Source organism: Pieris napi, chromosome 7, assembly GCF_905475465.1.
Source record: "Pieris napi chromosome 7, ilPieNapi1.2, whole genome shotgun sequence".
In the NCBI taxonomy this organism is placed as follows: Eukaryota; Metazoa; Arthropoda; class Insecta; order Lepidoptera; family Pieridae; genus Pieris; species Pieris napi.
Window position 1 is genome coordinate 11,423,337 of NC_062240.1, and position 27,641 is coordinate 11,450,977.

The 27,641-nt window shown below is 33.0% G+C and overlaps 3 protein-coding genes across 7 annotated transcripts; 2 read left to right on the top strand and 1 right to left on the bottom strand.

Annotated features, from left to right (window-relative positions):
* Nucleotides 1–10,514: 10,514 nt before the first annotated feature.
* LOC125051404 (calcium/calmodulin-dependent protein kinase type II alpha chain) lies at nt 10,515–16,027 on the top strand. Of its 4 annotated transcripts, none has more exons than XM_047651688.1 (2): nt 10,515–10,648; nt 11,559–16,027. In XM_047651688.1, the coding sequence occupies exon 2, from the start codon at nt 11,631–11,633 to the stop codon at nt 13,164–13,166; it is 1,536 nt and encodes a 511-aa protein (XP_047507644.1). In that variant the 5' UTR covers nt 10,515–10,648; nt 11,559–11,630; the 3' UTR covers nt 13,167–16,027. The 4 variants fall into 4 exon arrangements, with proteins under 4 accessions (XP_047507644.1, XP_047507646.1, XP_047507645.1 ...); XM_047651690.1 differs by lacking the exon at nt 10,515–10,648 and adding an exon at nt 10,814–11,085; XM_047651689.1 differs by lacking the exon at nt 10,515–10,648 and adding an exon at nt 11,127–11,150.
* Nucleotides 16,028–16,200: 173 nt separating this feature from the next.
* Nucleotides 16,201–17,521, bottom strand: LOC125051405. Its single transcript, XM_047651693.1, has one exon. It carries the CDS (start codon nt 17,210–17,212, stop codon nt 16,241–16,243), a length of 972 nt encoding a protein of 323 aa, XP_047507649.1. The 5' UTR covers nt 17,213–17,521; the 3' UTR covers nt 16,201–16,240.
* A 465-nt stretch (nt 17,522–17,986) lies between these two features.
* On the top strand, nt 17,987–27,522 carry LOC125051403 (protein aurora borealis). Of its 2 annotated transcripts, none has more exons than XM_047651687.1 (8): nt 17,987–18,266; nt 18,346–18,510; nt 19,680–19,804; nt 20,154–20,239; nt 21,157–21,345; nt 21,575–21,772; nt 23,649–23,886; nt 25,276–27,522. In XM_047651687.1, exons 1-8 carry the CDS (start codon nt 18,142–18,144, stop codon nt 25,887–25,889), a joined length of 1,740 nt encoding a protein of 579 aa, XP_047507643.1. In that variant the 5' UTR covers nt 17,987–18,141; the 3' UTR covers nt 25,890–27,522. The 2 variants fall into 2 exon arrangements, with proteins under 2 accessions (XP_047507643.1, XP_047507642.1); XM_047651686.1 differs by having other exon boundaries at nt 17,992–18,266; nt 23,646–23,886.
* The last annotated feature ends 119 nt before the right edge of the window (nt 27,523–27,641 follow it).

Here is a 27,641-nt window from a genome sequence, read left to right on the forward strand (position 1 = left end):
GTACGTGGGGTAAAAGTATCCTTTATATCGCTTGCCCCGGGGATCAAAGTCGTAAAGCACTATTACGACTGTTTTAATGTTTTCTCATTTTTGACGTACTTGGGTACTATAACAGTAATTTTTGCAAAACCTTTTACTATAAAAGAACACGAGGATGTCTATTCTACGGAATATATCTCTGTTTTACCAAGGTCATAATACTTCTCCGCAATGAGTGGTAATACATTTTTACGTCTTAGACATACCTACGTCAAAATTACCGTCACAGTGTGTGGTTACTGTGTCGTCGGTAATTATGTTTAAAAAGTGAAACAATAGTAAAACGCTTTTACTAAGTCTAATTAGATAAATTACTGTAATGTACATTCAGTTTTTTTTAAATAGTTAGACTAAATACACAACAACAATGGTTAAATCGCCGACTTTTGAAAAAATACTTTCATTTCATATATATAATTGTATATGTAATGTACTTAAAATCCTTGTAAAACTAGCATTACCTTATTCTTATTTTTTTATTTAAACTAATAGATTTTGCTTTTTACGACTTCATTCCGGGGCAATCGATATATACGCCGATATCATACAGAATTGTAGCTATATTTTCGAAAATCAATTGATACTACTCGTATAAACACGAGATAAAGCCATACATCCATTCAGAGACTGGGTGAGCAATACCCACTAAAACCACCTCGAGTAGTTCCTATAAAGCCGCGTTACAGAGGCTCCGGGGTCGCTGTCGCATTATACCGGGACCTCAATGGCATGTTATACTCAAAAACCTCCGGTGCAGTATACACTACATAGGAGGTAGGAGATGGGCATATCTTCTCCTATTTACTCCCCGTCTTCTACCCTTAGGATTCGTCCTAAAGCGCTCCCTCTCTTGTTCTGCTTTCATACCACTGCATTCCATACCTCGTAACTGCCGACCATTTTTTGTACAACACATGGCAAAGCAAGGTTATTACCCACCACAGAAGGGTTTACTGTCCTAATAAATGTACCTACTAATTTAAACGTAATTTATTTTTAAAACTGACGACCGTTTTTAACTAAACATTAATATATTTAGGTGGACGAAACTGATTACGAAGCCTAGATAAATTTATTGAATGAGTTTACGTTTAAGAAACGTAAGTATATTTCGTCGTACATTTTGGACGTCTCATCCATTTTTCTAATAACATTTCACTACGAGGGGGTCACGCCCCCTTAGGAGTCTTTGAAGTTCGGCGTCTCCTGAATCAAATGTCAATAAAAGAATGACAGGATCATGTGATGTCAATATTCGAAGGACCATTAAAAAGTAAAAATCGTTTAGAATTTTACGTTAATTCATTAGAAACAAGAGAAATGTAAGAGAATTATGAAGTTTAATGTTTAATATATTTGAAAAGGGCGCATTATTTTGCTTTACAACCGCTGGTAACTTCCAATAAACATTATATGTTCAATCCAAAGTTGGCGACATCCAATATTGTGTGAACTATATCAAACTGGCTATCTCTATTGGTACTTAAAATGGGAAAATTAATCCGGTGAAAGCATATTATTTTCAACGGTTATAACAGCTAAACGTGCCTCCAAAAATCGAGGATAAAAATTATGATAATTTTGTTAGTTATACTTCATCAAGACATTTAAAATCAATAAGAACAAGGGTATGAAAAAAGGTATTCAAAAATGAAAACAAAGGTTTGAATTCTAACTCATATAAAAACCATATACAATACAGTGTTCTAAAAAATTTACTTAGTAATTTCTTGTCCTCATGTTTTCACTTACGAAATTTTCCCTCGTCTTACAAAGGAAATAATATTGTGAACGGCAGAGCTTATAAATTCTAATATGTCATATCATTCGTTCCTTCAAATTACCCGCAATCATGTCTAAGCAACGGATTTGTTTTTTATATTATCTTTCTGGTCCTACCTAATGGGGCATAAGGCTGAGACACTTCTGCGCCTGACATTGATACGCCGTCAGTGGAACAGTGTGTGCCTGACACGTGATCGATGTTTGCCTACTACTAAAAGATGGTACTTGCAAGAATGTATGCGAGCATAACCTGGTCAAAGAAAGCAAACAATACTTGGACGAAAGCTGACCCTTAAACCGACTTTGGTGTGAATTGAAAATGTTAAAGCATTATAATTGCGTTTTTACTAACCGGGGTGAAAATATGATCCCCAGAGGGGTATGACTAACGTGACCAGACGTCCCGTTTTTAACGGGACTGTCCCTTTCTAGGTACTATTACCAGTCACCAAAATGAACTGTGGGACGCAAAATTGTTCCGTTTTCAGAGACCACGCGATAATAGCAGCAGAATATAAAAAAAAACATGTCAAGAGTTTCATTCTTTTTTGAAATCGTCGTATTTTAAAACAAATTTGTTCTTCTGATAAATATAACTAAACATTTTGTGTACCTATATTTTAGTCAACTCATTTTTTCTAAATAAATAACTTTAAAAAAGTGATTTTTTTTATTGACTACTTATTATTAGACCTAAATTAAACCAATCTCCGTTTTGAGTCAAAGAATATAGTCACTTTAGGTATGACTCAACTTGAAACTAATCAGAGAGCCGGCAGTCCACGAGAACTACCTCGAAATCATACTTTCTCGAGTCTTGTCTATCATCACCGGTGATGCAGACTGATACAGGATATTTTTTGAAGAAGTAGCGTTGACTTCTTACTCTGTAAAACCACCATTGATTTCTGTTTGAATATTGACTTCATAATTGGCAAAGTGTAACAAAGACCTTACGGAACTCAAATTCGATGAAGTACTTTTGATGTCCAAACATGGAATAACGTGGTACGGAAACTCAATATTGAATCGTTATTGAAAGCTCCGGGAATACGGTTTCAAATAATAAAACTCCAAATAAGACAGACGGGGAAACAAAGGAGCAATTGGTATTATGTAAAAACACACCGGAATATTACAAATATAGACTTCGCGGCAATATTTCTGTAGGCTCACTTAATAATTTCAGAGTGATCGTGGTCCACGTCATCACTTCGTCTAACCTCTGCATCACGACAGCATTGTTTCAGAGTGGATCCAGTTGCAGTGGCTCTAATTAAATCGGTCCAACGCGTTAGAGATCGGCCACGCCCGATTGTTGAAGATATAGAAACAAGTCTACAATGTGTTGTGTGTTGTGGTAAGTGAAAAAAATTACACACAAGAACAGTGTGTATTCCCCTTTATAAATACTGTAAGTAGTGTTATTGAACACTTTCTTATATTAAATACCCTTTATAGTAAAAAGTTAGTTTTAAATTACTTAATAGTCGTAAGTTGGAGCAGTGATGCCCTAGTGGCTTCAGCGTGCGACTCTCATGCCTGAGGTCGTAGGTTCGATCCCCGGCTTTAAACCAATGGACTTTCTTTCTATGTGCGCATTTAACATTTGCTCGAACGGTGAAGGAAAACATCGTGAGGAAACCGGCTTGCCTTAGATCCAAAAAGTCGACCTCACCTACTTGCCTATTAGATTACCAAATGATCATAAAACAGATATGAAAGAAATCTGAGACCCAGACCTAAAAAGGTTGTAGCATCATTGTTTTTTTTTTTAAATTAGTCTTAAGTTAGGCTAGATCTTAATGTTAAATAGTGGTCGAGTTAAACAGAGAGAATATAATCGCTATTGAAAGTATTAATATGAACGTAATACCAATTTCATAAACATATATTAACTGGACCTTAGCATTGCGTTTGTAACAGTAATACAAGTTGCATTCATGTGAATGTTTCAATGAAAATCAGATGTTGCAGTCACAAGGATTGCGTGTAACCGGAGACATCGGTGTCCAGTATCAACCAGCCTCAATTCTCATCTATAAAATATTCGCTATATATTATAGGCGTACCTACTCGTAGAAGGCCCTTAGAAACTCTGGTTAGGTCTCACATGCCGCTTTCCTAATGTTTTCTTTCCCACGTATTAAGAAAAAATTTTAGGCCGCGAGCTAAACCAGTAAGTTAATAAAGTATAATAAGCAATAAAAAATATTTTAATTATGGAAAAAACAAAAATCCACCTTTCAAGCCATCCTTTTCACCTTACACCATTACACCAAAAAATAGGCTCCGGTATTCATTAAATTTAATTGAATCATTGTTGACAAAATACACAATTTACATACTACTAAATACTTAAAATTAAAACAAAACCTATAGATAATAGAGCGTAGTCCACAGACCCTGTTTCAGAATCGATATTCTCTTAATAAATTGCATTTGTAGCGACGCGACGCGGCAAAGGTTAATGCTCAGTTCGAATATGATTTAGAAAATCGAAACGACGGCTTGCGTCGTGTCGGGTCAAAAGCGGGCCTTCATCACGATTAAACGATTTTCTTTCTAATAATTTATAAATACTAATTCACCTTCAGTGTATTAATATGAAACTGTATAGAACCTTGTTCATATTAGTGAACCTGTCCTCAACAGAGCGAGAAAATAGTTGTATGAATTAGCATTTATATTGGCCCTTCGTGCCAACTAGCCTGTAACATCTTCATCTCGTAACTAAATAACGAGATTTTTGCTCCACTTATCTATGTATAGAAATACATATAACGCTATAGAATACCAAACCAAATACAAACTCCGTTGTTTAGTAGTTAACGGTTAAAAAATTGTTTGGGTTTTGTAGGCATAAAGGGATGGTCGCCTGTTTAATGACGGATTACTTCAATACTAGACCTAGTCGTAGCTAAGGAGTACAATAAAATTTCAAATTTCGAACCCATGCGATTTGAGATGATAGTCAAAGTAGGTTATTAATCTCCTACTTTCAATTAACTAAGTACGGTTAAGTATCTAACTATCTACGGTTAAGTAGTGAATATAGGTGAAAAGAAGCATTTAATTGCAGCGTATTTGCTATATAAAAATGATGCATCGGATGCTATTTCAAGGTATATATTACTAAAACTATCTAGCGGTATGTTTACAAACTATGCAACGGATTTTTAAAATTTGGATCGATACACAGAATTAAGTTAACAATAATCTGTAGATACAACCAAAGTCATTTACGTTCATACTCTTTGGGTAAACTCGGGACATGGCGCGAAATAAGATTCACGTTTGTCAAAATCCAATAAGTCAATTGTCAGTTCTCATTCCTTGAAAATGGCGGTAAATGTAATTTTATGTTATATTGATGTTCATAATAATATTAGGATTGTTAATAGGCGTTTTTGACATACAAAAGCTATCATATCTTACCGCTATGTATGAATTGTGAATTTTTCCTACACCTCTCACCATCATTTTCACGCTATCTACTTGCCACGCGAACGATCGCGCGAGTTTGTAATATTCACTTCAATTGGAAATATTAATGTGATTAACACACATTATCGACGTATCAAATATCGAATAGGTATTGAAAGCGGCTTCGTTCGAGTTACATATAAGTTAACCTTAATTTTAAAACATTTTTAAAATACGTAGTGTATATTTTCAAGTTTTACGGTGATGTTTAAATAAGATATATATATATGTATACAAATAAATAAACGCCGCTAGTGGACTCTAAATATATACATATATAGATAGTATAAAATAAGTGTTGTTTGATGATTTGATATTTTAAAAGAGTACCGAGAGTTTTTTACGCCGGCTTTTTCTCTCGGCCTACACCCTCTGTCTTCTTTGCCGATGAGTAAGGATGCCTAAAAATTCAAATTTAATGACGTGGAATAAGTGATACATGTATCTTATGTTCCATAATAAACATATTTTTTATTTTATAATTCATAGAGATACTTATGTTTGAGATAAACACAATTTAAACTAGATCAAAATTAGTATGACCGTGCTAACATTTGTTTAATTAAATTACATACAACATTATTTAACCATCTATCCAAGAGATCTCATAGTAGATCGTAAGCTGTCACTAGATTAAAGTAGTACGCTGAAAATACATAGTCAATATGAAAATAGGTATTGCTCCATTTATTGTCATCCTAAGCATATCAAGTTACGTACCTCCTCCGTCGATGACGTCAAACTCGTCCAATATCACGCGGCCCCCGTTCAGCGGCCGTTTGAGCTTTAAAGTGTATTCACGCAAACTGTCACAAGTCAGCATCCATTTCCCAAATGGCGTCATAGTGACCCATTTTAAGATAAATTAAACTCAAATGCACTTTTATCACCTTAAACAAATTCAACGCTGAATAACAAAATGCTTACAAAGCGTGTCAAACGACAGCTTACGCCTTGCAAAAGCTTTGTGAACAAAAAATGTTTTATCAAACCGCAACTCTGTTCGGAGAACATATTGTTGAAAGTTTTTTACTTCCAAATATATCGCTAATTTTTGTTTAATCAGCGCAAGAGTGCTTTAAAAGAAAACATGCTTGAATGAAATTGCTAATATAAAACGACTTAATTATTATGTATTAAAATTGATAAATATTCTAAAGCGAATAACCGACATTACAATGGCTGAATTTGACTAATTTCATGCGTACATAATTAAATCTTACCATACAAACGACGTTCAATCTCCCGCCAATTACACAGCGCACAAAGCTACGCTGTCCGATCGATATACTTGTTCACAACACAGCCGAGCGGACGCCGCAAACCTCGCTCTGCACTACCACACATATTACTCCCAAGTTATTAATTTACGTTCACTCATGAGAAAAGCAACTTGAGACGACCGCAACGAAACCTTATTTCCCTTCAAATATAAGGTGACAAATGTTGGACCCGTTCGCGCAATAATTTCGCAGTCGACGTGCACTTGAAAACTTTATCTTTGAGTAGAGATTTACGAAACGCGTCAACCTAGTGCCTATATAAAAATAATATGAACAATGTGGGGACAGGAGCAGGAGTAATAATAAGACCTCGCGTGGGGATATCACGGAGGGTGCATTGTGCAGCGGCAAAATTTGGTAGGGCTTTTTCGAGCCCTCGTTAAGTCCCCTACAATTGCGCAAGGTCCCAACCAGTTTTGATTTTCGTGAATAACCGTTCACAAAGCCCCTTTCATCCGAACCGTTATGAAATAATGGATTTTTGACAGATTATACTAACAGATACCAAGTTTAAATTTATAGTTCCCACAGTCGTTTACACATACATATTAAAAAGCCTAGATATTAGAACTGAAAAGCATTAACCTCATTCGCTAGTCGGATAAATATTTAACCCCAAATCATAAATAAATTCAACTTTATGTGAATTTTATGTTTATAGGAACGAAATACGAGTCAAGATGTCGCCTTCCATTTGTATATTCCTTTCATAGTATTTATAGTCCAGTTTATTGGCAAACTGGTTATTGCCCGTCCGGTAAATATTCTATAGATTGTTACGCATCATCTAGTCAGCGTAAGTAACATAAACATAATATATATTTATTTAATTTTCTCACTATTGTGTCTGCATTCAACTTATAGAGAGATATAACAACATATTATATTTTGTATAATACATATCATGATAGCAGTGTTGGCTTCAGCGTGCATCTTTCATTCCTGACGTACGATCCCCGGCTGTGCCATGTCCATTGGGACTTTCTTTCTATTCATTTAACGTTCGCTCGAACGGTGAAGGAAAACATCGTGAGGAAGCCGACTTGCCTTACACCCAAGTCGACGGCGCGTGTCAGGCACTGGAGGCTGATCACCTACTTGCCTATTAGATTATATGATCATGAAACACATACAGAAATCTAAGGCCCAGACTTAAAAAGGTTGTAACGCCACAGATTTTTTTACATACCACAATAAAAAATACCTATATTTAGTTACAAAACTTATGAAATATGTCTGTACGTATTAAGTTAAAGCATAAAGTAAACCATAAGTAAGTTAACGTAAAATTGTAAACACCGTTAGATTGTAATCTATCTCGCGAGATTATAAACTGTCGAAAGATTGTGAACCTCAGCGTACTGCTTACAATTTAACTTATTATTATTCGGTAGATTGCACTACACTAACTTAGTTATCTTTCAAACTTCTTTGGTCAATTACAGATTAATTTTACTTCCCAACAATTTCATATAACTACCGAATAATAATACCTTAAATTGTAAGCAGTTCGTTGAGGTTCACAATCTTTCGACAGTTTACAATCTCGCGAGATATATTACAATCTAACGGTGTTTACAATTTTACGGTGACATAAACACCGCTTAACATTATCTGCGTAGCGTTAAACTGCGATTAGGATTACCCTATAATAATAATTTTTTTTTTCGCATATTCACCACACATACTGGCGTGCAATTGTGTCTTAAAAGGAATTTGATATAGAAGTTATATACAGTATGAGTCATATCAATTAGGTAGACAATTCTTATATTATTTTTAGTGATAAAATATCACATTATCAAATTAATATTAATGTTTCACACAAATAATCATTTGTAGTTTTCCAAAATTCGATTTTTAAAAACTAGTAGGAAGAACTTTTAATGTTTTTGGTAAATTATTATGGCTATCAGGTCAAACATGGGTCAAGCCAAAGTCCACACACCGTTCTTTTTAAAAGAATAGGGAAAAACCGGAGTGACAACATGGAATATCTTGGAATATGATGGGAAAGATTAAAAGCTACGCAAGCTCCCAGTTACCAAATGGTGAGCAGCAGCTTAAGATCTGCAAAGGCTGCTTTTTGTTTCGGATCGATTATCAATTTTGGATCACTATACTACATACAGAGCAGTGTTGGCTTAGTGGCTTCAGCATGCGACTCTTATCCCTGAGTTCGTAGGTTCGATACCGGCTGTGCACCAATGGACGTTCTTTCTATGTGCGCATTTAACATTCGCTCGAACGGTGAAGGAAAACATCGTGAGGAAACCGACATGTCTTAGACCCAAAATAGTCGACGGCGTTTCTCAGGCACTGGAGGCTGATCACCTAATTGCCTATTAGATTTTAAAATGATCATGAAACAGATTCAGAAATCTGAGACCTAGAGGTTGTAGCGCCACTGATTTATTTATTTATACTACATACAACAGTTACATAACTAAAAATGTTGCTTCAATCATAAAGTATTTAGTAAAAACTGAAATGGATTTACTGCGAAGAGATACCAATTATATCCCCGACCAGACGTTTGATTGGAACCCGCAAGTAAAGCGGAAGCGTGGCCGTCCCAGGCAAACCGTACAGTTGATGATGGGGCAAATAAAGAATTGTGAGGCTTAAGAACGAACGCAATTGAGACTCACTGTAAACTTTGCTCTAGAGGTTATAGAACATTAAGTCATTTAGTATCCATCCATAGCACACGGCATTTATTATAAAATAAAGTAGAATTATATGAAGTTGAATTCCAAAAAAAATCGATGCACTGTCAAATCGTACTTATAAAAAAATAGAAAAAATTCTAGATTCCTTCATAATTTAGATGCGATATCGTGTTACTATATTTCAAATTTTAAAGATTAAAGGACCGTACTACATTGGTAACGGCGGGATATAGTCAACCCCGAGGTTGGTGTAAAAGGGAAGTACACATTATTCTATTTGGACAATCCACACTTGAGCATGGTGAAATAACGTGAGCAAATCGGTATTAGAAGGTTGATCACCTATTGATCTACAGAGAAAAATAAAACAAAATATGTTGGCATTTAATTGTATTACATAATTCATTTTTAAATTGTCTATGTATATTGTATAGATTAGATTAGGGATTGAAAAATTCGCCGAATATTTCGCCGTAAGTCTTGCTAGCATCCCGCAGTATCTGAAACGTGCGTATGAAAGAACATGTATGCAAAGCAAAACCCTTCGTTGTTTTTCAAAGTTCAAAATAAAAATAATTATTGGTAGGTATGAATTCTCAATTGTTTATACCTAGGTACTTATAATCTATATGGAACTATTATATAACATAATTTATATTTAATTAATACTTTCAATTCCACTCGGGTAGTTCGGTTAAAATCATAATATGACTTGAGGTTGTTATGTAGGTTAATTAATTTTGCCTTGATTTGGAATAATTATTTAAATAAATGAAATAAGACTATCAAAATTAAAGTAGCTTAAAAACCGAGTTATTTATTACCATTTGATTCGTTGAAAAACCATAAAATGATACTTATATATCACGCCATGAATACATTAAACAAACAACATTACTAGCAGTGTAAAATAATAATAAAAACGTCGCATGCTTAATTTACGCACACTAATAATAATACAACAGCAATAGAATAGTACGAAAAGACGTCACAAGATGGCGTTCGTGTCGTGGCCGTATTCTCTTTGGTTCACAGCGCTGCGCTAGTATATCGATTTTACGTGTGGCTCAGTGTGAACATGCATAAAAATGTTTGAAACAAAATAACAAAATACGTCTTTTCAACGCCAAAATTCATTTGAAAACGATTCAGGAAACGTTACGTTTAACATATTATAGGTTGTAATTTTTTTCTGAACTCGGAATCGCTTGTTTTAGCATTTCTAAGAAAAGCGGGTCGAAGGACTATTGCGCTGGCAACCTCGAATCTCTATGAGTTTGACCCCGTAGCTCGTGTCCGAAGCAGGAGAGTGTGGCGGAGGGCTAGGCCCTTAGTTTTTCGATCTTCACTTCGTTAATATTGTGTAAAATGTGCACATAATAGGTAAATAACATTGTAAAAAACCCAATTGCGTTATTTAATAAATCCCACATACACATTGTAAGATTTGTTCCAATTATTAAAAATACATCGAGAGCTCGTATTGCTAAGAATATCGTCAAAAGTTGCGCACCGAATACCTTATAATACATATTTTTTATTTGTATTCGCTTTTTAATCCAGTTTATTAATTATAACTTGGGATTTGTTACATGACGTGAATAAAATTTTCTAATTCAATATTCAGTTTCGGTAGAAAATGTCTTCGGAATTTCGGTGAATGTGTTGAGACAATGGTGTATCGATTATTTTGCGCTAACGAAATGTCATCCCAGTGCCGTAGTGTTAATATTAGAAGTCTATGTTTGTGATCTTGATAACTAGGCATCATTGCGTTTTATATTCGGATGATACAGTTGTTGACTTGAGTGACCAAATTAGTGAGTGCTTGTTACAAAGATAACTATATTTTCTTCTATTAAGGCTGCGGGAATGAAAATCTAATGTGAACATGTTTATCCAATTCCTTTTATTACTTAGAATTATCCATAATTCAATAGGTACCTATATCATGGTCAATTAATGTGAAGATTTCCTTATTTCATACAATTATTTTTAGATAATTCTGATGAATTTTTTGTGCAGGAAAATTTGTTCCTATCTATGTTTAATATATTTATGTTCTTACCTATTTTAAATATAATAATCACCTTTGTCGTATAAATGTATTTTGATATATATATTCTATTTTTCTATAAAATCGCCAAGTGTGTGTTAAATATTAGAACTTTCATAGATTTATTTTATTAATTATATTTGAAAATTAAGACACGGACAACAGCTTTTATTTATGTTATATATACGCACTTATTGGAATAATTATAGATATAAATTCTACTTTCTATTGTTACAGTTATCTGAGCAGTTATTAAGTGAAGACTGTGCTCAAGATTACCATTCACGAACATCAAAAGCATCCTTAAAAATGGCAAATCCTAATCGCGAAAATGTCAGCACCCGTTTTTCCGATAATTATGAACTCAAAGAAGAACTAGGAAAAGGTGCTTTTTCAATTGTGCGCCGGGCTGTACAAAAGTCAACAGGATACGAATTTGCTGCCAAAATTATCAACACTAAAAAGTTATCAGCCAGAGACTTTCAGAAGTTAGAAAGAGAGGCTAGAATTTGCCGAAAACTACAACATCCTAATATTGTAAGACTTCATGATTCAATTCAAGAGGAACACTTTCATTACTTGGTGTTTGACTTAGTGACTGGCGGCGAGCTGTTCGAAGATATTGTAGCCCGGGAATTCTATTCAGAAGCCGACGCATCGCATTGCATCCAACAAATTTTAGAATCAGTTCATCATTGTCACCACAACGGCGTAGTCCATAGAGACTTAAAACCTGAAAATCTCTTACTGGCCAGTAAGGCAAAGGGAGCCGCTGTAAAACTCGCTGATTTTGGATTAGCCATTGAAGTACAAGGTGACCAACAAGCATGGTTCGGGTTTGCGGGTACACCGGGATATTTGTCTCCCGAAGTTTTGAAAAAAGAACCGTATGGAAAGCCCGTAGATATTTGGGCGTGTGGCGTAATATTATATATACTGCTTGTTGGATACCCACCATTTTGGGATGAAGATCAACACCGACTATATGGTCAAATTAAAGCTGGTGCTTATGATTACCCCTCTCCGGAATGGGACACGGTCACACCAGAGGCAAAAAGCCTCATAAACCAAATGTTAACTGTTAACCCTAGTAAGAGAATAACTGCTTCAGAGGCACTGAAACACCCATGGATCTGCCACCGTGAACGTGTGGCTTCTGTTATGCATAGGCAAGAAACTGTTGATTGCTTGAAGAAGTTTAATGCGCGACGTAAATTAAAAGGTGCAATTTTAACAACAATGCTTGCTACACGTAACTTCTCAGGAAAATCCATGGTGAACAAAAAAGGAGATGGATCTCAAGTCAAGGAATCTACGGATAGTAGTACTACTTTAGAAGATGAAGACTTAGACAAAGACAAAAAAGGTGTTGACAGGGCGTGCACGGTGATATCAAAAGATGGCCATGATGAAGATAGCCTTTCCAAGGCAGATTCATTCGGGAAGGCTCGTGGTGACAGTAATGCTTCAATGCGTCGTGCAGAAGTCATCAAAGCAACTGAAATACTTTTAGATGCAATCAATAATGGTGATTACGAGACATATTCAAAACTGTGTGACCCACACGTGACTTCGTTTGACCCAGATTCACTTGGAAACTTAATAGAGGGTGTTGAATATTATAAATTCTTTATTGATAACACTCCTAACAATATAAAAACTAACACCACTATTCTCAATCCAAGAGTTCAACTTCTAGGAGAAGATGTGGCTATTATCGCATATGTCTGTATAACACAAAGTGTAGATTCGGAAGGTAGACGTGCAACCCATCAACATCAAGAAACTCGAATTTGGCATAAACGCTACAACAAATGGACTGCAGTTCATTTCCATCGCACCTAACTACGCCCTACTGAGAGTCGCTCCATGCAATCAAAGGATAGTGTTCCGATAAAGGTACCACTTTGCAATGGCGACGTTATCACTACCATTGTAACATTTCATAAATAAAAATTATCTTTCCAGTAAATACTATCCGATGGGGGAGTGATATATATAGCTCGATTTAAAGTAATTTGTAATTCTGCTATAACATCACGAATTTTATTAGAATTCTTTATAAATCTCAAGGAATTATCTATTAAGTTCATAATGTATTACTATAGGCAATTAACATTAAAAGCAGTTCAATGCTATTTCCTACTCTATAATAGTCCAATCCAAATGTTATAATATTGTGGCTATATTGTGACACTGATCAAATTTCCAATGCTTATTGCTAGGTTGTAGCGAGTGTAAAGAAGTTGTGATCTCAGCCACAATCGAAGATGTCAACGAATAAACAAATATTAGTAAGAATCTGTATAAAATCTCAACAGAAACATAAGATCTGATACATGTAAACAATATATAAGTACCTACCTATATCTATACAAATGCTGATATTTTGAAAATTTAGAATTATTAGCACATTTCTCTAAAATAAGTCTCTCTACAATTTTAACTATGAATGTTTCGTCGTGCTTAAAAGTGGTGTTCTATTTGTTATTGAATACCTAGTTAGTAATATATAAGTATTCATAAATGCAGTTATTGGCACTACCCATCCAGCACTGATGTACTGCGGTAGATATTAAACTTAAAAAAATTAATTCAATTCCTTTAAAACCTAGTTTACCTAGAGTTCATTGGTTATTGTCTTTTTAAGTGATTATATCAATTTGTCAATTTTAGATTTAAATATGTACCTGCTTTGCTTATGAATAGATAATCTGTTTACTTAGACACTTTCTATTAAATTTTCATTGTACTTATATGATTTACAATTTCGTTATGATGTAATTAATAGTCAGCCTAGCTTATAGGTGTTATAAATGTTCTAAGGTAAAAACTGTGCATGGTACTGAACTGTTTAGAAGACTAACAGTTAGTGAATTGGAGCTTCGAACGTGATATTAATGTAATTTTGTGATTGAAATATTGCACAGTTTTACCTATGGAATGTGCTTTAAACTATAAGTCAAAAACACTTATTCCTAGAAAACTAAATTAGGTATAATTATATTTAAACACATTTTTACCGTTTTGTATAATAATTTAGTATAGTTAGTATACCTTCTTTAATCAATGACTTTGACAAAAATTGGAATTGTAACTATAGTGGTACTTGCAACCTAGATAAATGTATGGTGATAATTGTATTCTTTATAGTTGTGCCATTAACATTCAATTTAGTGCCAATAACTGTAAGTATTAAAATATATTCTAGTCTTTACTATTATAACACATATTTAGTATTTAATCAATGTTTTGAATTAATTTTAAAATTAATATAAATATAGAAGACTTAATATACCTACAGACTGTATATTAAGGGGAAGGTGGTATGTACTTTAGAGGCAGTTGCTACTTGCTCATAAGATATCCCCATCCCAAAATTGTCATGTTGTAGGTATAATAAACTTGATTTGCACATTGCCGACTTGGAAATGTTGATATTTTCTCTTTACATGTTATTTTATAAAATCAAAGTATTTTTATGAGTTGTTACCATAGATTTAGTAATATATTTTTTGTTATATTTGTGCTCTCCTAGATGCTATTTTATTAACAAGTACATACTAATTTTTGCCTACCAAAACAGTAAAAATTGCTTTGAATTCTCATTAAGTTGGATCAAAGCTATTTTTTATTTATCATCACAATTATGTAGTAGTTTTAGTAAACCTTAGGTACTATAAGAATTGAAATACCTATTTCAAAAAAAAAAACTATATTATTACTTGTTACTTAAACCTACATATTTAATTCTGTTTAATCTAAAAATGTTGATTGCTTTCAAAATAAACTAATCATTACAAATACAATTTATTTCAAATCGGTTTAATATTGTTAAAGAGTGTTTTATGATACTATATTCTTAGATGTAAAATTATATATCAAAAAGAAATTTCATGTGCAATAAATTAGTTAATAATAATAAAAAATATTGTTACATAATGAGAGGAACATTGAGACATTTTAAACCATCATAAACTGGTCATATATTTTTATTGATTAAAATAGTAATTGCACAAAGAAGTCATGTTACTTACACAATTCTTTTCAGTAGTCTTACCGTAAGAAGAATATAATAGATACATAAAACCTCTCAGTTATCCTCTACAATAAAAGTAATATTCTATTCTTCATGTATCTATTTATAGACTGCAGTTTTCCTCAAATGCGAAATCATGTTTTTCATTGATATTACCTATTTTTACTGTTGTTGGTTATGCATAATCACTATTAATGATAAACACATTGCTTTTCACTTGTTAAAAACTGTGTTCCGTGTTAGACATCACACTTTTAGTAATGGTACAGATAATTTATTTGTATCAAATACTATCAAATTGTATTAATAACATCTGAACTAAGAATAATTTAAACTTTTTTTGAGTATAATATGATTTGTACTTAATTGAAACTAAGAGTAAGTGCATATTTTGATTAAGCTAAACTGCTTAATGCCTAGGTATGTTCAAATTATTTACTATTTAATATCTAGGATATAACCAAAGTGTTTCATTCTTAAATGCACGTCAAAATGATTTAAGATTTCACTAATCATAATCAAGGTGGCTAAGTTGTTGTAGCATAATTTAAAATGTGAAAGTGTAGGTGTATTGAATATTTGTATTTCTATTCAAAATAATTTCTTAAACCTCTGCATTGCCGATTATAATGTAACATTCTCTAAATAAAGTTCTTTTGATCTACTACATCTATAGTTTTTCTTCTTTGCTAAGTTATAACTAAAATGAAGATTAATGCAGAGCTACAAGGTTAAATATAATTGTAGTGTGTTGATTGATAAATTAATTATCCTGTTATTTAAACAAGGACAATCGTAATGATTATTGTATGTACTACCACTACAAGTAAAACTACATTCTACTGATTAATTACTTTAATTTTTAAACATTCATACCTTTTCAAATTATACTCAAATATTTTATCTTTTGATGTACACCTTTACAACCATCTCGAACCACATCAAAGTTTCTCAATATATGCGTCATCTGCTCTTCCGTAACTTTTTTGTTGCCCATCTCATGTTCAACGCATTTTCTCAAAACATTGTTGTCTAATTGGTTAAACTCTATAAAACTTTTTTCTATATAAATATCGCTAAAATTATTTTTCAACTCACTTGCAAAGTTAGTATTACATTTAGATGAAAAATGTGAGTCCATTATATCACAATTATAATTTAAAATAACAGTCAGATTTCTGCTAAGCTTTTCACTCTTTGTAATTAAAGTTTTAATAAAGTCTTTTATCGAAAATAAATCATTATGTCTCAGGTCATCAACAATAACAATGGATGACTGACACCAAGTAAATCCAAATAGAAGATCAGATGCATTTAAGTCAATTAAATTTAGCATTGTGTAGTGATATACATTTGCATATTTTAATATATCTTCTAAAATTAGTGAAACTGCTAATATCTTGCCAACACCAGTTCCTCCATACATTATTAATATTTTATTTTTCATATCACTTTCTAATGTTTTCATAATTTGTGTTGCTGCAGTAGTCTGTCCATACATTCTATTTAATAGATTATGTCTTATTTTTTCAGTGTTGATTCTTTCATAGCATTGGTAATTAATATTTAGATGATAACAAGTTAACGATAATAATAGAAAGAATATTCCAAGAGCATAAAGAACATTATGTTTGTTTTTCCTTTTAGCATGTTTAACATCTAAATTGACTACTAACTTTTTGAAGTTAGTCTCAGGGCGCTGGATATTAGGGCTAAGTGTCATGTTAGTATTATCACATGTATCTTCAGTCTTGATTATAATATTTTCATTATATGAAATCTCCATAGCACTGACTGAGTTAGAACTTATATCTATGTCCATTGGTTCACAACTAGTATTATTAAATTCCATACTTTTAAAATTAAATAAATGTTTTTTTATTTCAATGTATCAATTCAATAAATCATACGATTATTATTATCTCTTGACTCTTGCCCAATCACGCCAAATAATTAAACACTGCTTAGTTATAAAAACATAATAAACATGATGTCCTTATTTATTTGATGTCTTTTATTTGATTTATTGATTTATTATAGATAAATTATAGTTTCAAGATATCATAAGTTTAAAAGGTTACTTATTTTATATTTTAACAATCAATTTAAAATGCAATAACAAATTTCTAATGAGAAAAATTTGCTTTTAAGTTTTAACGTATAGAAATGTCACTTCACAATTAAAAATGTCAAACTTCATCTTATTTAGTTTGGTCAAAGGATAGAAACCGTATAAACTTATAAAGCTAGAATTTTGCTCGTATAGTTATACGAATAATTTTTATGGATATAACAAGACATTCAATACTTCAATAGTCTTTTCAAGTCGTCATTTTTTTGCTTGTTGATAAATTTATTTATCACATTCGTTTTTTTTTTCTATAAACCGTTTTAAATACCATGAAATTATCAAATTAGGTGTGTCGTTCGTATACATGTATTAGAGTGATTCATCTGTATTTTATTACATTGTATATAATATCCTAAAACACTATGAAACGACTCAATTGCAAAAATTTAGGGGTTTTTGACTTAGCTTGGTCATGTTGGTCGTTGTTGTTTATACTAATAATTATTATTGGTAACATTAAAATTCTCACGGGTTACTGCTGCTAGAGAATCTGTGGCTAAGTGCGTTATTGTCATTGGCTAATTTTGTTTGGCTATTTGCAAACTTCACACTTTTGAGTTATTAGTACATACAGAAAATTTAAATAATACTGAGAAACAATATACATTTTTACATACTTCGACGCCTATCCGTAGAGTGATCGATTTGAAATGAGTGAAAATAAAAATGAGGAGTCAAATACCCTTAGTAATAAATTAACACCCCAGAAACAGAACAAAATTCGAAATCCCTTCGACAAAGTGCTTGTGGAAAGGCTACATCAACCGTTAAGCAGGTAAGTTATAGAGATTGATGTTTTAAAAGACTCAAAAAGTAAAAAACTAATTTACAAGCGTTTGTATATGTATTCACAGCCCCGGTATGTGCAAAATATATAAAAGTAAATCGAAAGGTACGTTTAGATGGGATATAGAAGAAGCTTGTACTCTAAGACCGGCGGAAATAATAGTGTGCAATAGTCAATATGAGGCATCACCAGATCCAGCTCTGGAGAAGCTTGCTGAAGAAGCTACAGAGAAGTATGGGCTTGACTATCTTATCACCAATTGATTTGTTCAAACTTTTATTTACAATTATGTTTTACTATTAAAAAGGTACTTGTGAATTCCCAACCAAATCAACTTTGCAAAATATTCGATTACATGAAATCTGTGTTCTTTCTATTTTGTAATGAATTATAACCTAATCTATAATATTATATTTTACAAATATAGTGTAAACTCCATGTAACTCTCCTCGATTTAACGATGAACTCCCTAAATCGTCGAATTCATTAGGGCATTGGTTGGTTTTGCTTGTCTTCCATACTATACACTCTACATAGCATTACGCCCACCCTCAACATAGACAACAATTGAGTAATAAAGTACTTTTTAAGTTGCTAAAACTAGTAAAAACGCAGCTGTGTACGTGTGTTCTTTCGTCGTTTTATTATCTTAGTCCACAATAAACTCGACTGTCGGCATCATGCATACAAATTTTCTAAGAAATTAGTTATGTCTACAAATTGGGATTGCTTGCACATGTAGACTGTTGTTGATCATGACTAATATGTAGGAGTCATGGATGTGTCATATTCTTAGTTATTCACCAACTTTCAAACTGTAAACATGGCTAGTAAAAGAAAATCACTGTGTATTAATGAAAAAGTTTTACTGATACGCGTAATAGAAACGGGGAGAGAAAGGGAAAATAAAAGTGATATCGGCAAACACTTTGGATTTAGTCACTCGTGTCCACAATATGGAAAAACAAAGAAGCATCAGAAGGATGGCTCGGAAAATTTAAGCAACAACATCATATCAACTATGGTAAAATAATTGGGGAAGCACAAAGTGTTAATACAAATGTGATTCATGATTGGATTAATAGAGTGTGTTCAAAATTCACAGAACTAGTCTGAAATAAACTTCTCTATCTAATTCAGATTTTTCTTCTCTCCATTTAACAACAACTCTATAAGGCCATAAAATGCACAGTCCCTTCAGTGTCGTTATATAGAGTTTACACTGTATAAATTTACAGAACTTATATGCCACCAATAGTGTTTGGAAATTATAAACCACAATATATTATACTAACAACAACTTTCACAAGAAATTGAGTTTAATTTATTAACTCCAGTAAATAGTCTTGTATTTAATAATCAAAAATAAAGTTATAATAAATATTTTCTAAATCATTTTAGATTTTTTTCCCAAGAACTAATTGTGCCAAGTCCAATGGAGCCAGCTAAAAAACTGCAATCACTTATTTCCAAAACTTCATCAAGTTCACGTGAATGTAGCCCTAACAAGCCACATAGTGAAACTCGTAAGTTACTGTTTATTTCATATGTTGTCATATTTATATTTGTGAAGCGATTGTTATGATTTAGTAGTAAAAGACTTTTATAAATTTGTTTATCTGTTTACAAATTTATAGTAAAGTAAGAGTGCAAGATGTGCATATACAAAGTATATTGGTGAAAAATTTGGGATCGAACCTACAACCTCAGTGATGAGAGTCACACTCCGAAGCGTTTAGGCTAACACTGCTGCCACAAAAATTATTTTTCAATTAGATCCAGGCGACTCTGAGATTAACCTGTTCAAACAAACATAAGCCTAGCAATATTAGTATATAGGCTCAGTTCATGGTAAATGTTTTATTGTCATTTCAGGTTCAACACAAACCATGTTAACTTTGCCGCCAATATTACCCCCGGAAATTGAAAAGATCTTGCAATCTTTCTGCACATTTTCGCAGGTAATTAAAAAGCTTTTTATTTTACATATATAAAAACAGAATTATTTTATTTTAAAGTAGACAATTGTGTTAAAGGCTAATTGAAAATATTATTAGAATGTATAATTTGAAAAAATCCTTATAAAACTAATTATAAACTTATAAAAGTCATTTCATCACAGTGCAAAGACAACTTAACAGAAAGAAACAAAAAAAGTTTAGATACAAGGGTGTTCGAATAATTTAGTTTTTAGGGTTGTTAGTTTATCTATCTGCTTTTTCTAATTTAACTAGCAAATTTTTCTATGAATATACTTGAATGAGATAGTGGTGGACCAACCTAGCTTAATTTAAGGCTAAGAAGTAATTCACTTCTAGACTAATTTACTAAGAAGATTGTTTAGTAGAAGAAAGTGACACTACTTTTTTATTAAAGGTAAGATTTGAGGCACTGTTGTTGTGTTGTATTTGTTACATATATAACTATACACTTGATATTATATTCACATTTGAAATGTTTTTTCCTTATACAACCAATACTAGGCCCTTAGTGTCTTTAGAGAATTACTAGCTGACCCGGCAAACATTGTTTTGCCATGTATATTATTTCTAGGAAACATTTTTTTAGTTCAAAAAAAAATAACTATCTACTGTAATAAAAAAAGGGGTTGATCATAGAGAGATAGAGAGGTGAAAAGTAGGCGCTGTATGCTGTATCATAAAAAAATAACGGCAAATTTTTTTTCTAAAAAATATTTTTTTTTTTTTGTGGTGGACATCCCTTATCACTTAGGAGTTTTGAAAGATAGTAGCCGATTGTCAGATTTACTGAATATCCATAAAATTTCATAAGAATCGGTCGAGTCGTTTCGGAGGAGTATGGGAACGAACATGACACGAGAATTTTGTATATTGAAGTTTTTTGTTTTAATTTTCAGGAGGAAGCATTGCTCGACGAATGTGAGAGGACTGCAAATGGATCGATTCGCGTACATACTGAGTTTACACAGTTTGATTATAGTGATCATCACTATGACTCGGAACAGACTGATGATGAGAGCCAAGATGATAAGAGACCACTGTCAAGTTTTGAAGAACATGCTCCTGTGGAGGTCAGCCCTGATTTGGTGAGTTCCCACTTATTTCAAGTGTTTTTGAAGTAGGTTCAATATTTTGAACCTTCGTTTCACATAAGCTACAATTTAATGGCATAACCACCAATAATGCATGGTGGTACCAATGACTGGTGTTCTCCTACCGTTTCCCTTGAATAGATTACCACTATGTGATATAACAAAAACCTTAGCCACAGCAACTCTTGGCCGGTCTGCTAGTCTCATATAAAAACATTTTCAGAGCAATAACCTCGTGTCAAAGGGAATGCAGCGAACATTCGGAACGCCATTGCAGAAATCCCAGAAGCCGTTCAAGAATAAGATATTGAACATTGGTGATTTTGAACTTTGTGTTAGTCCGATACAATTTGCCACCCCCAAACGAAATGAGAATTCCTCATCGCTATCTATATCACCGGTTGAGGCTGGTCATGAAGAGGTAATTTTTTAATCCTTATGTATTAAATTATTTTTAAGAAAAAATTATAAAATGATAAATGATTTATTTCTGTAAGTAGGTTTTTACAAACACTTTTACACGTCAAACATTTTTTTCTTTAAACTAGATGAGTTCGACGTTTCCTATCTGACTACTCTGAGAAGAAACGCCGAAACAAACTCAGAGGTCACAGTCTCTTTTAAAGTCCAGATAGTCCATTGAAAAGTTACATTTGGGGTTGCGTTTTTTAGAGGACGCAATTTTATTTATGGAACATGTAGGGGGGGTCAATACAAGCTTAACTCCAAGTTGATAAGTGGACAAGTGGATAAAGGGGTCCAAAAACCATGTTTTTGGCTATATCTCCTGAACTATCCATCGTACATAAAACTTGCAAAGACACATTTTGTAGCAAATCGCTGTGTCTACGATTATGTCCATGTAACTTTTTATCATAAATCCAAAATTCAAAAAGTTATAAATAAAAAAGTGATAGCTAGCTACCATTCTAATAACTGATTGATAATATAATTATGTCGAAGATTACCATATCAGCAAGTTGTCTGTGGAATAGGCCTACTAGGAATACCAATAAGTAAAATTGTAGGAATAAAAAAAAAATAAAAAAAAATATATTTGGAAAATTTGTTTAAAATAAACGAGAGATCTTAAAAGTAAGGTAAAACTGCTGTTTTGATCGGCTTGTCATGAGCATTGACGCACCTAGTCAACTTTAGAAATAGAAAATATTTTCACTTTTTTTACTTATAACTTTTTAAATTTTGGATTTATGATAAAAAGTTACATAAACATAATTGTAGGCACAGCGATTTGCTACAAAATGTGTCTTTACAAGTTAAATGTAGGATGGATAGTTTAGGAGATATAGCCAAAAACGTGGTTTTTGGACCCCTTTTTCCAAGATGGCGGCCGTGGGACAAGGGTGGCGACCCCACAAACTTGGTTTTAGCTTTACACTGACCCCCCCTACACATAAAAAAAATAAAATTGCGTCCTCTAAAAAACGCAAGGTTAGGCCTAAAAAATGTAACATTTCAATGGACTAAGACATAACTAACAATACTTCTTATATTCTTCTTATATTCAATAGATCTTATATAGTGTCTTAGGGAGCGTTCAAGTATTACGTCACGCAATTTTTGACCCCCCCTCACCTAGTGACTCTTTATACCTAAAAGATACCATTATGTGGTGTAAAGTACTGAAAAGCCGAAAATAATATTAACAATAACGCGTAAATTAATCCCCACCCCGCATGGTAACGTTTTACAAAAGGACCCCCCCCCCAAATTCGTTACGTAATACTTGAACGCTCCCTCAATATTGAGTGTCCATGGGCGGCGTTATCACTTAACATTAGATGAGCCTCCTGCCCGTTTGTCCCATCTTCTATATAAAATAAAATACTCTGACATCGATCGTCAAGGCAGAATACGAAATTCGGTTTTTAAGCGGGTCCTAATAGGCTGGCGACACACTTGCGAGCCTTCTGGCAGAGTGAGTGTCCATGGGCGACGTTATCACTTAACATTAGATGAGCCTCCTGCCCGTTTGTCCCATTGTCTATATAAAAAAAAATACTCTGACATCGGTCGTCAAGGCAGAATACGAAATTCGGTTTTTAAGCGGGTCCTAATAGGCCGGCGACACACTTGCGAGCCTTCTGGCAAGGTGAGTGTCCATGGGCGGCGATATCACTTAACATCAGGCGAGCTTCCAAGAAATGAAAAAGAAATTGATTTAAATTGTTATTTTTACCTCAAATTAATACAGTACAAAGACCAAACTTTTTAAATTTATTTTAGTGTGTTTTTAATTTAGCTTTAGATATTTTTTTTTTTTTTTTTTTCAGAAGAAACTAGTATCACCCGAAGCCATGGCAACTTGTCTCGACTGTGTCCATTCAAAGTTTGAGAGTAAAGGAAGATGTTTTTGTACCCCGAATAATGGGAGGAGTGCCTCTCTCAAGGAATCCCCGAAATATATGCCAAAGCGAAGTTCTAGTATGACGAATCTCAATAGAAGTCGGTCGGTACAAAAACTTGACTTCAGTATGGACATGAGCGTTGACGGATCTCATAATATGACACAAGGTAAAATGGCGTTATTAAAAATTTTATTCTCTTTCTGTTTATTGGTGCTCTCTTATATACTATTTTTTATATTTAAACTAAGCAGACTTGGCCAAGCGTTGCTGTGGCTAAGGTTTTTGTTATATTACATAGTAGCAAACTATTCAAGGGAAACGGTAGGAGAACACCAGTCATGGGGACCACCATGCTTTTTTTGGTGGTTATGCCATTAAATTGTAGCTTATGTGAAACGTTGGTACTTTCAACACAGCGCCATCTGTTAGAATTGTGACTATCAAATAATAAACAAATATTTTGCAATAAAATTATATTGCGCGTATAAATTAAGATGTAAGCTATCCTATCTTTTAAGTTGGATCAAACTACACACGGTGTGCAAATTTGATTGATATCGGTTCGGTAGTTAAGGAGTCCATAGCGGACAAACAACGTGACACGTAATTTATATATATTAAGATTAATGGAATTGTGTATTGCAATTGGTCAGGCACAGAAGGCACTTACAAAAAATGTTATAACTACTACATAAGTAATTTAAAACTGATTCACTAAAAAAGTTTTTAACATATGAAAGTGTTCAAGACTTTCAGTCTCTATTATGGGGAAGACATTATGTTCCTAATTTTTTTTTTCACTCACCACTGTAGTGAATATATTAATATATACGGTATGTCTGCACCAAGCGACCTAAGGTAACAGACGGAGCCCTACTAGTAGGATCAGAGGGTCCAGGTGGAGGGATTTTCTCATAACTACATCGGAATCAACAATAATTAAAGACTTGGACATTAATAAAAGGAGTCTTAGCCAGTTTGAGAGATAACCAGAAATCTTTAGCCTATATTGTCTAGAGACAACTCGGTGAAGAGATAATTTATTTAAAAAAAATTGTGCCCCAGCAGCCTCATCGCTACTAAACAATCTCTTTTTAGCAACAAAAAAAATAATATTTTGTTTTTTTATTCGGTTGGAAAACCTTATAAATAAAAATTAACCTCGCCTGTTTGACACAAAAGTAAAAACGTGTGGCACGGGGAAGCCACGACAATTAAAATTATGTATTTATTTATGTAGTATTTTTTTTTCTTTGATATTAATTTAATCTACCACTCTACCAGACTCAGACTAACACGCCTATATAGTCTGTCTCACTCTAACGCGTACCGGCTGCACCGGTCGCGCTTAAACTACATCAGAGACATGTGAATACGCAGTATGCGTTTTGTCCCACTCTAACGCGTATTGGCCGTCTGTATTACGTCATCGTGTGTTAGGTATATTTTCGTTACGGAACTTCTTGATTCGGTCGCCGCGTTCAAAGTCCTCGATAAAATCTATGCAGTAGCTTTAATATCTGTAAAACTTACTTCCTATACTTTTTGTTAACAGGATCGGAAACCAGTACACCAGATGTTAAACAAATGTGGTCTATAGAAGATACGAGACAGTTCCAAGACACCCGCGAAATTCAGTCTTCCACTAAACTAAACAATTTCGACGAAACACCGATAAAGGGGAAACGTCGCACGAATGTCGCGCACGAGATTAGCAAAATTCGCGATTCCACATTAAGCCCGCTAAATATGTCCTTCGAGAACTTTGACATCCCGCTCAGTATGGAGAAAAAGATTGATTTTGCATCTGTGGATCTTAAATTCTTGAATGAAAATCAGACTGTGGTCGGCGAGTCGAGTTTTAAAAGAATTGACAGCGGCTTCAATGAGAACACGTTTTACGCGTCAAGTTACTACGAGAGCGCGATAAAGCCTTCGGAATTGACGATTTCCAAGAAGGCTTTGAAGGAGATATCGAATGTTAACTGGGCTCGGGTGGACAGTGGGTTCAAAGAAGAGGAGTTTTATGAACAGAAGAAGTGTGCTTCGGCGGATAAAGAGAATCAGATGGATCCGATGTCGATTTCTGATTATTTTAACGAGGATTTAACTTTCAGTTGTAACTTTTCGTCTACGCCGTCGAGTAGTAAGCGGAAATTTAATTTTTAATGAATATTTTGGTATGACGTGATAGATTAATATACGTGGTTTTTTAAGATTGACGTGCGTATACGCACTTTTGCGTACATAACTACGTCTGTTTCGCACGGATTGTTTTAATAGTTTGAAAATAAATATAGACAAATACAAAATACTTTTTAATATTATTTTAAATTAAGGTTTTCTTAATAGGACTTTGCACCTCAGAACTGTAGTTTAAAAAAAAAATTTAATCTCAATTTAAATTATTAGTGACTGCATTGAGATGCGTATACGCACAACGTAGAACATTTTATAGTTATTAATTTTCTTTTCTTCCGTTTTTCGTAATAAATAATATTATAATTACAAAAAATGACTTCCATACCTCACAGTATTCCACAGCACAAATGTTAGCATTTTAGATTCTGAAATATCGCTTAGTAAGGTTTCAAATACTTGTCTAGTTAAATTAAAGAAAATTTATGAATGCGAAATAAACTTAGAGCAATTAGGATAAATTAAATATTAATTATTATTAGTGGTCACGTCACATCCTTGATTTTTTTTTTAATTCTCTTCATACTAGCGAAGGTAAATCGATATATCAACGAAAATTACCAATATTTTTAAATTTAAGGGAAAACTAGAAGAGTTTCGCGAAATTTCGTCTAAAACTAAAATATTAATTATTATTATTAGTGGTTACGTTTTTTAATTTTTTGCAAAATTCTCTACTAGCCAAGGTAAATCGATATATCAACGAAAACTACCAATATTTTAAATTTAAGGAAAACATTCCGCGAACTGACCGTACCAATGAATTTCTCCATATTAAATAATTATATATAAATTAGTGAATTTTTGACGTCGTTGCATATCCTTAGTTGGGTTGTTAATGAATTGTTGAATTTAGTTTAAGATTACTTTTATATTGACGATTCTGATGGTAATTAACAAAAATTTTATCGCGTTTTATTCAATTCCCAATGGGACGTAATTGTTTGTTTTATTTTAGACACTTTAATATCAGAAAATGAGCTTTAACACTCGGCCTTAAATCAGTTAAAAAATATTCAATTGGTATAAATATACGAAAAACAATATAACGCCAGATTAATTGTTTTAAGAATATACAGTAATCCCCTATAACGCGTTAGACTCGGCCGCAATATAAGAAATCGCGTTGTAGGAGTAATCTCGTAATATTTTTTGAACAATTTAATAATAGTTTAGTTTAATTAAAAAAAAACAGGTGAAAAGGTGCGCAAAGCTAATTATGGACTTGACAAATTATTATAAATTTCTCACTACAAATACGTATATATATATCACTTGAGAAATCTCCGCGTTATACGAAAACGCGTTATAAGTAGGATTACTGTATAGGACAGTAGTCAGTAACTGTTTTTAGCCGTTTATCGGATGTAAAAATCCATAAATTTTAGTTTTTAATATTTTTAAACCAGAAAAAATATAAAGTCTTCGTAAATAACTTTTATAAGAGAATTGTAAAATGGATCAGAGTCGTCATTGTGTTTTTTTGTGTGTTTAATTTTTATATTTATAATTTGAGACTGAATTTGAGGCCACGATTTTTATAATACGTATGTATTTCGAAATAAAATGAATGTTTTTGGTAATAAATTTAGTAAAGATTTGACTTTTGTGTTAAAAATTATTTTCTGCTACAATTTTGGTACACAGAAACATTTATATATCATTTGGTTTAAGAATAACTTTATTTCTCATAAGAATTGCATACATAATTCACTTACTGAG